General features: G+C 45.7%; 1 protein-coding gene across 2 annotated transcripts; it reads right to left on the minus strand.

The window, feature by feature from the left end:
- Positions 1-634: 634 nt before the first annotated feature.
- LOC135391584 (probable ATP-dependent RNA helicase DDX17) lies at positions 635-9632 on the minus strand. 2 transcript variants are annotated; one of them, XM_064621884.1, is made up of 10 exons: positions 9493-9632; positions 7532-7676; positions 4976-5072; positions 4789-4922; positions 4182-4723; positions 4079-4124; positions 3894-4020; positions 2478-2537; positions 1791-2030; positions 635-1084 (listed from the first exon to the last, which is right to left on the minus strand). In XM_064621884.1, the coding sequence occupies exons 1-10, from the start codon at positions 9510-9512 to the stop codon at positions 849-851; spliced, it is 1647 nt and encodes a 548-aa protein (XP_064477954.1). In that variant the 5' UTR covers positions 9513-9632; the 3' UTR covers positions 635-848. The 2 variants fall into 2 exon arrangements, with proteins under 2 accessions (XP_064477954.1, XP_064477955.1); XM_064621885.1 differs by lacking the exons at positions 635-1084; positions 1791-2030 and adding an exon at positions 2250-2379.
- Between the last annotated feature and the right edge of the window lie 9 nt (positions 9633-9641).

Below are 9641 nucleotides of genomic sequence, written 5' to 3' on the forward strand. Positions count from 1 at the left end.
GTCCCTATCCCTCTCACCAAGCTTTGCCAAAGTGATTGTGAAATATGTGAGGAGCAATGTAAAGTGGCTTGGAGAATGTTCTAGAGGGTCGAATCATATGCATAATGCAGTACCCTTTGCTTGTCTTTGCAAACTATGCACAGAAATGACGCAAGCGCATGAAGATAAGAACTAATGCATCTCCAATGTGTGGAATTAGCTGCGTGGCCCGGCCGGGCCTGACTCTCGGGAACATATTTGTAGGCCCGGGCCCAGCCCGGCCCGCGGTGCTGGCGTATTTTGTCGGCCCGGGCTCGGCCCGGCCCGGAGCACACAGCCAATAACAAGCCCGGCCCGGCCCGCGGGCCGGGTCGGGGGCCCGGGCCCGTGCAGTGCTCTAGCTGGAACCAGAGATGAAATGATGAAACCTACTTCCAACTTGTTGCATGTCACACTATGTTGGTATTTGTGGTTGTCCTGCAAGGTTAATTGAATTCCACTGCTCATGTAACTGCTCATGTACAGCCTTCATTGTGAGCAAAAGCCAAAGAAAAGGAATTTAGCATGCAGTACCTTGAGCTTCCAATCCGATTAGTGTTTCCTACAACTCACTAAATATGATGCTTGTGTCACTAACACAAAAATCTCAAACGACTAAGAAGCTAATAAATACTTTATTAACCCAGACAAAATAATACAAGAAAGCTCGACATGAACTTCAAGTGCAGACCTGGTGTATGTCCAAAAAAGGATGGCAATTCATTACAACAGATATAAAAGGAAACTCCCAGATCCATGAAAGCTTACACTTAAGTGGCACAGGAAAATGACAGTATCGGAGACTCTTCTCCTAAAAGAAACATGTTCTATTACCAGCCGGAACCTTCCATCCGTGGAGGTCCCCCGGCGTTATATGGACCGCCATTTAGGGGTGGGTAGCCTTGGCGCGAATTGTGCATCCCATTCTGCTGGTAGTCTTGGCGAGGATTATGCGTGCCATTCTGCTGTTGAGGTCCATTGTAGTGGCTGTTGTATGATGGCCCCACAGCATTACTCCCGGTGAGCCGTCCAGCCGCAGGGTTCCTCCAACGACTGCTTCGGCCACCTGCACAATTTCCACAGTACGTGTCTTTACCCTCTGCTTCAGCAATCCCGTTCCTCAGGAGCAACTGCCCATGCAGTGAAAGAGCTGATACTCGTAGTGCAGTCAAGCTGCATCCAGACGAACTATCTATGGCAAAAGTATGTCACAGCAACACACTTCAGTATGTCCATTTCAAACATGTTTTAGACACATGTGCATGGAGTCACTGCCAGATTTTTCGAACTTAAACCAGTCCGAATTCTTAGTCAATGGTAAAAATGGACATTTTTCCTCGAGATTTCATTTCAAAGCAGCTCAGAAAACTGTTCGTGCGCGTCTGCTTCGCCGCACGAGAATGGGAAAATGAACTGGGACGAATTTCCGCTAGCGTAACATTGCTGTTGTACACATTTATGGATGAATACAGCATAGCAGTTGACTGGCAAGAGTCAACAATACCTCTTGTCACAGTCTTTAACTGAGCCTTTTTTAAAACCAAATTTAGGAAGTGAGCCTTAAACTTATGAGCTCCCATACTGTACTATCTTAAAGACTTCCTATCTCATCTGTACTGTATCTCCGAGAGACATATGAGAGATTTTCCTCACCCTACAGTGTAGGTGAAAGCACATAACTGAGCTTACGCATGCAATCGGATAGGCAATACTTGAACGAATCATAGCAAAGCATCCTCGCGTAACAGCTATGCACGAAAGCGGCCCCTCACCTCCACGGCCATAGAAGTTGCGTCCCATTTCCATGAGCTCAAAGAGTTTTGGATTGACCACCTGGTTGGCCTCCTTGAGCACAGAGATTAGCTCACCAGCCTGCTTGCCATTGTTCATGGTGAAGAAGGTGTAGGCTGTGCCAGTCTTATTGGAACGTGCCGTGCGGCCAATGCGGTGCACGTAGTCCTCCGAACAATTGGGGTAGTCGTAGTTGATGACAAACTTAATGTCGTCCACATCTGCATTTGTCAAACAGTGTGGTCACCAAGGTGGTTGCGTAACAGCCGAGAGAGTGTTAACGCTCCCTACAGAATGCCAGCGAGAACCCAGCGACTGCATTACCTGTGGTTTGGACGTGCGAGGAAGTTGTGGGCAAAACAAAAAGCTTGCTTGGTTGCCGGTCGCCACTTACGAGCGCGTAACAGCTGCTGCGGCTGCAGCTGTTACCTCTCATTCTCCCTCTAAAACCACAGGTAAGGACTCCAGGACCAGCTTTGGCCAGCCCTGCTGTGAAGTGGCCCTCCGAGGCACCGACCCATCTTTTTTTGTTTTGTTTTCACTATTTGTACGACGGGTCTTAGGGTGCCTCTGCAACAAACAGAAAGATGTCGGCCACATTTATACCACTCGCTGCTAATGTCCTCAAGCTGTGGCAACTCTTCCAAAGCAGTTTTCGCACCACTCACCCAGTCCTCTGGCTGCCACGTCCGTTGCCACCAGGATCGGAGACTTCCCTGTGCGAAACTCTTAAAGACAAATTGCAGTCGTCAATAAAAGAGACTGAATAGTACAACAGGGGGAAAAAATAGCCGGAGCTCTTTGGCTGCACGCGTAGCATATGTTTTGTAAGTGCTCAAACGTCGCCACTCCAGTACTGGACAGCTGTTTCGGCCTTCTTGGGCCTCATCAGCAGTACTGCCGACGTTTGAGCACTAACAAACATGAATGGTACAACAGGTAGCAGCACAGATATACAGAACAGAACAGTACTGTGACACTCTTATTACGGAAGTTGTCGTGTGTCTGGCCGTTAACCCTGTGCAATCTATCATCCATGTTGCAATAAATACCATAATTAAGAATTTTTTTTTACAGCTCCAATGCACTTAAGACAATTTTGAAAAGGCACAGGAGACAGCTACCCTGGAGAAAAATACAAGTAAAGGCATTGGCAGAGCATCATCTAGAGGTTGTACGACTCTACAAAAATGTAACAACTACTTACATTAGTATCACGAGCAAAAAATTTATGCTTAAGTTCAAGTGCTTTCACTATACGGCCATTTGTAACAACTGCAAGTTTTTGACAGGAACTCATAAAATCTATACATAATCTGATGCTGCAATTGCATTTACGGACAATCCATATTCTGCATCAAAGGAACAGGGGCGTGTTGTGAAACTGCAGTTGACCGTACTAAATAATACAGGACGATTTACCGTCAAGTACAAATGACTATAGATTTTGCACAGAGCAAAAAGACCATGTTCCTACATTTGTATCTTTGCTTCACTGAGAACCATCTTTTTTGATTAATATTAATAATAACTAATAATTCGGGGCTTTATGTCCGGAGACAACTGTGATCATGAATGACACCACAGTGGTCGAGTCTGGGGATTAATTTTGCCAACCTGAGGTTTCTTTAATGTGCGCTCGTCACACCACATTTAACATCCCTCGCAGAAGACGGCGTGTCTCAGCAACTTGTACCCTTGCACCGAGTTGCCACCGTCCTTGGCCGGGTTTTAACCCGCAATCTTGGGATGAGCAGGCGGATCGGCAGCAGAATCTACCGACTGAGCCACTGAGGCCGGCACCTTTTTTGACTCTTCTAATAGCTCTTACGTGTGCAGCTGCTATTTGAACAAGTTACAGAACACTGCATCTTCTGCGCTTAGTGTGTTCCGTAGAAGCACAAAAGTCTTGAACAGGTTTGGAAGATATGCACTGCTGCTTCTCCCTGCTTGACAACACCCTTTTCTACTTACTACACCAGAATGCTCGACAAATATGATGATCTAAGAAATGTCAGCCTCGTAAGCTACAACACATTGGTGCACGGCACAACGGCACGCTGCAAGGGGGCCACAGCTTTTACCTCCAAGAACCCAGTCACGTTCGGGCTGCGACTTGTCCCCGTGAATACACATGGCCGGCCAGCCATCGCGTCTCATGCGACGGGTAAGGTCGTCCACCTTGCGTTTGGTCTCGGCAAAGATTATGGTCTGGGTGAGAACAAAGTGAGTCAGATTTAGAGCAAAGTCACAACCGGGCTTGATTCACCTTGTTGTCTTTTTCATTCATGATTTCATGCAGGAGCTTGATCAGCCTGAAAGAAGAGGCCAAAGGCCTTACTCTCATTTTCAATCAAAGCAAAAGCTCTCACTTTGCATCTTTCTCGCTTTCTTGGCAGACGTCAATGATCTGCAGGATGTGGTGGTTGGCACACAGCTGGAGTGCCCCAATGTTGACCTGGATGTAGTCCTTGAGGAAGTCTTCAGCCAGGGCACGCACCTCCTTGGGCCAAGTGGCGCTCCACATCAGCGTCTGGCGGTCCGGGCGAATCTGGTCTACGATCTTACGGATCTGGGGCTCAAAGCCCATGTCGAGCATACGGTCCGCTTCGTCCAGTACCAGGTATGTGCAACGACGCAGGTTAGTCTTTCCCGCTTCCAGAAAGTCGATGAGACGTCCGGGTGTTGCGATGCAGATCTCGACCCCTCGCTCCAGATCTCGGATCTGTGGACCCTTGGGAGCCCCTCCGAAGACGCAGGTGTTGCGGATGCGCGAAGCACGGCCGAACTCTGCAGCCACTTGCTGAATCTGCTGGGCAAGTTCGCGTGTGGGGGCCACAACCAGGGCAATGGGGCCGTCCCCACGCTCCAGGTACGGCTGATGCGAAATGTGAAGGATCGCAGGAAGGACGTACTGCAAACGCAAAGTGGTTTATCGTCACCCTCGACATTCTAAAAAAAGGGGGCATTCGAGCTTACGGCGAGAGTTTTTCCCGAGCCCGTTTGAGCGATGCCCACCATGTCACGACCACTTAGGGCGACTGGCCAACCCTGGGCCTGGATCGGTGTCGGTGACACGTAGTTTGCATGCGCAATTGCAGACATGCAGTAGTCTGAGAGGCAACACAAATTTTATCACCGGGGCAGCTGCTGATGACATTCTTACCTGGCAAATTGGCTTCTTCAAAAGACAGGATTGGATTTGGGACATTTCGACCACGCACAGTTATCTCTTGTTGGCGCCTATACGCTTCCACCTCCATCTAGAAGGAATAATGAGAATGCACTCGTGAGTTTTTCCCACAATTTCAGAATTTCTGATCCAATTGCCAGACAGACCATTCTCCGGCCTAAATATACCCAAGATCATGCTGGTTCTGCGCTCGAGAAGTTTGTAGTTCAGGTTTCAGCTCATTTGCACATCAAAATTTGGCGATCTATGTTAAGTACATGCTCGTTTCAGGATATAAAAAAAAAAAAGTGGATTCAGATGATTGCCTCCAATTCTGCTGTGTCACATTTTCCCAAAAACATCTAATTAAGTTAATTAATTAATTTTAGATAACTACTAATCATCCAGAGCTACATGCACTTTTGTGCAGGACGTCCGCCTGGCCGCATAATCCACCTGCAACAATGGCATCAGTGCTGCTTCCACAGCCTTTATTAAAAAATTGATGAAGGATAAAAAAAAAAAAAACTGTATATAAAAAAAGGCTGCGTCTTGGGCATCCAGGCGAACGCAATTAAATGCGGCAGCTTCACAGGGTTTCATGTTCTGATCCTGATCTCCACGCACCCCACCCATCTCTCATTGCAACTGTTCCGGACGGAATCGTGGTTGGTTATACCGAACAAGCAAGGAACAACTGATGAAGTTTGTGTTAGTCCTATGGAAATCTCTGACAGGCTTATCTCTCTATCTTTGAGTTGTGACAAACTGCATAGTAGCACCTCTCCACTTTTCATGTGTACCTCTCTCACTGTTCGGCTCACGCCCTAGAAGCTGAGCCACATTCGCGGGACATCTATGGGAAAGCGAAAGTGGCCATTATTGGTGAGCTTCCTGAAAGTAGGCATGCAGTTGCCCTTATCAATGGCTGTGTAGATGCTTGGAAGGTGCTTCAAGAGAGATGGACTGTCCCTGAACAAGGCTTGTGAGCTCAGCGATGACATGAAGGGAATTAATTGTGGTGCGTGTGATAATGGTGAATGCCTCTCGGAGAAATGCTGCAGTTGCCAAACTGTTGCGAATCTTTTGAGGACTTTATGACTGCAGATGCTGATGTGCGAGTGGTAGCGGATTTAAGTGATGAAGCCATCATTGACGATGCAGTGCCCGCATTAATAGTTGACGAGCTTTCGATGAACCAGTAGGCTAGCCTCTACTTGGTATCACAACAGCAGAGGCACTGAGCTAGTGTTTCGTTTCGTGATTTCATAACGCAAAAGTGCTAGACGCAACCCACGTGAACACCCTAGAGTACGGTGTAATTGTCGCTGCCGCCTACAAACAAATATATTTAAATTAAAAATAAAATTGAAATATTTTAATATATAAAAATATATAAATACATTTAGACAATACATATAAATACAATACAATATATTAAATACAATTAAATAAAAACGACATTTGATCAGTTTCACATAGCCTTGTTACCTGTCCATACTTTTGACCTAGCTACCATTTCCTGCCATCTTGACATACAACGAATGTTGGAAATGACAAACACATTGCATGTAAGGGTCGAGTTCGTTGAACTAGGGTGTTCAGCATTTGCCAAAAAATTGCCCATTGCCGGAAAACATCTCCCCAAACGTTTTTCTCTGAAAATCTGCCTACTCCGAGTCTATCGGTATTGCTCGAAAGTGGCAGCAATCTTTTTCTCTCCCGAGAGGGCAAAAGAAGGAAAATTCCAATGTCACTTCCTGTTCTCAAAATGTGCCTGCTGTGGTCATCTTTGGGTGAAGGACCTGTTCAATTGTTTGTGTTTTCAGTGAAGGATGACCTTACACCATTAGGAATGCTGGCTGGTTAGTCCTTTGTTGGACATTGAGCGCAATCAGTGACCTTTTTGTGTTCCATTCTGGATGTGTCCTTTCCTTCCACTTATTCCCAGTTTTACTGCTTGTGCCTTAAGCATCCTGGCCATGCCAGTTTCCAGTGCAAACGTTGAGCTCACATTCTCAAGACTCTGTCGCTAACAGGAAGGAGCGTGTCGCAGTGACTGACGAAAGCATGATGACGCACACGTGTGTATTACAGCAAGTTCTAGGTGTTTATCCCTATGGAAATCTTTGCAGTGTCAACAAATAATATGATATTTTATTTGTTTGCGTCCTACTGCTGTCTTATTATGGCGGATTCAAGCTTTTTTCAGTAACACAGTATAAATAATTCGGGCATTTATCTTTTAGTTCAAAATATCACTCCCGAATAAATCCGCTTTTTTTTTAAATCAAATAGATGCCGATAGACACCTCCAGGATTTCCAGGAAAATAAAATGCCGAAAATGAGAAACCCTAGTTTTAATCGAAGTTAACTTGTACGTGGCCATTGACTTTGGTGGGCCTTATAAGGCTATTGCTTTAGATCAACAAACCCCCAATTCTAAACAACCAAAACAAGATTCATATGTTCCGTAACATCTGATTTTTTGATTGAATTTTCTCTACAATGCATTTATTCGATGTGCTGCGTGAAACAAGGATGCATACATGAGAGCGACTGGCAGTGGCTGGATGTTCCCTGTAGAAGTCCTTCTGGAAGGGCTGAAGGCGGCTCATATCCCACTTGGGCTTGCGGAGCCTTTCCCCTGGTTGCCGTCCCTTGGGATCGCCCCAGTGACCACGCTGATCATTGCTATTAAGGGAAGCAAAAAAAACAACTTTATTTTATGATTGTTGAATTTTATTTGTCGGGGAGTTTCATCGCCAGTGGCAATACGCACTATCCCATTGCAGGTGGTGATGTGGAAAATGAAATAATGAGTCGCCTCACAGTGAGGATCAAAGTCCTAAGGTGTCCAAGAAAGGGATGTCAATGACAATGGTGGTAAGGGGAAAGGTTTCATTAATGTCAACGTGCCTATTCCACTGCTTCACACGTGGCGCCCTGAATCACAAAATAGCACGAGAACCACAATTTACAGCAAACTCCACGGTAAAGAAGCCTGAGCATGGGCAAAAACACGGACAACACAAACATGCTCCGGCTTTTTCGCTATGGGGTTCCTCAGTCAGCTTGCCTATCTTTGTGATATTATCTGTCACAATTTACAGGTTTCCCCGCATAAAATCCTCCATGCTTCCTTGCACACTGCAAAAGTGCTTTGCAGTTTCACCTTTTCCTACAAACATCAGCCATAATCATCTTGTCCATAATGGTCCTGCGTAACAGTTCCTCAAGGTAGTATGTTAGTATCACGTGGTAAAAAAAATATATGTTTGAGGTGCCTTCCATGCTCCTTTAGCTTTCCAAAGGTTGTAGTAGGGTCTCTTGCCCAGGTATGATGTGGTGCTATATAAATGTTGCGTGGGATTTTACACATCCCTGCCTCCAATGAGATACCTTCCTCTTACACGGAGGTAACGCATCCCTGCATCTTGTTTCAGGTAAACAATGTCCTGGTCTACGAAAAGTGTAATGTAATACAGATTGATGGTTTGGACAGATGGTTCGGAATGCTGGAGACCCCTCGTGTGCTGCTGTCTGTTCTTTGTCCTTTTTCCTCTGGAATAAATGATTGCCAACGGTCCAAGATGGATGTTTTAAGTAAGATACTGAAGACATCATGCGGCGTATGCAGTAGACGTTCTGCATGCTAAGTCTAGAGAAAGGCCGTATTGATCTAAGCCTATGGGCTCCAAAGAATTACTGAAATCAGTACAGTGGTCTCCAAACGTCAGTTAATCATGGCACCCGAAGCCCTCGGGCTCCCCACACATCAAAGTAAGAAGGTGCTTGATGTTTCGAAGAGCAGCTCAGAAATAGAAGAAAAAAAAAAAACAATGAAAAGTGCAGCAGACACCAAATGAGTAGGAGTTCCCCTTGTTGATGTTAAGCCTAACGTAACATTCCACACAAGCAACTAACCACAGTGTATATGAAGTGTTCATGAACAAAGCAAGTCACATAATAATTAAGAGTGGACTAGTGGAGCCGTAGAGGGCCTCAGAGTCGTAAAGTAGACACTGCACTGATTATATAGCAGGTGGATAGGTTCAGTGGGTACGGAGGTGCACATCGCAATGGCAGAGATTGCTGACATGGCTGTGGGCACAGTGAGTGAGAAATAAGAGCAGAATGCAATGCAATAAAAATAGGCCTCAAAGCATATCCCTCCAGCAATTGTACCCTCGACCTCAAACAAGTGAAATATCTAATAAAAGAGTTCATTAACAATGTAGTATGTAGCAAGAAAGAGAGAGAGAGAAAAAAAAAGAGAAAAATCCACCGATGCGCAGCTGTTCGAAGCAAGCGCAACAAACGCGAACAAAACACAACACCGAGGCTTCAATATGTTCCACTTCCTGAAACCAATCGATTCACTGTAAGCGGTGAAAAACAAAGCGACGTGTCGTTTAGGCGTAAACAACAACAACGCTCCATCGACATTACACCAATGGGGATTCATCACGTTGGCTCTCTATTTTGTGGCGAAGTATTGCAAACTTACCCTCTGTCTCTGTACGACATTTTGACAGTAGCAACCGATGTATAAAACTGGAGCAAATGCAAACAAACGCCCCAGCAGAAACAGCAACAACACGACAAAACGTAGCGTACTTGACCACTTGACGTTGACGTGGTTGACGTAGGTAACAA

Source organism: Ornithodoros turicata, chromosome 4 (genome assembly GCF_037126465.1).
Source record: "Ornithodoros turicata isolate Travis chromosome 4, ASM3712646v1, whole genome shotgun sequence".
In the NCBI taxonomy this organism is placed as follows: domain Eukaryota; kingdom Metazoa; phylum Arthropoda; class Arachnida; order Ixodida; family Argasidae; genus Ornithodoros; species Ornithodoros turicata.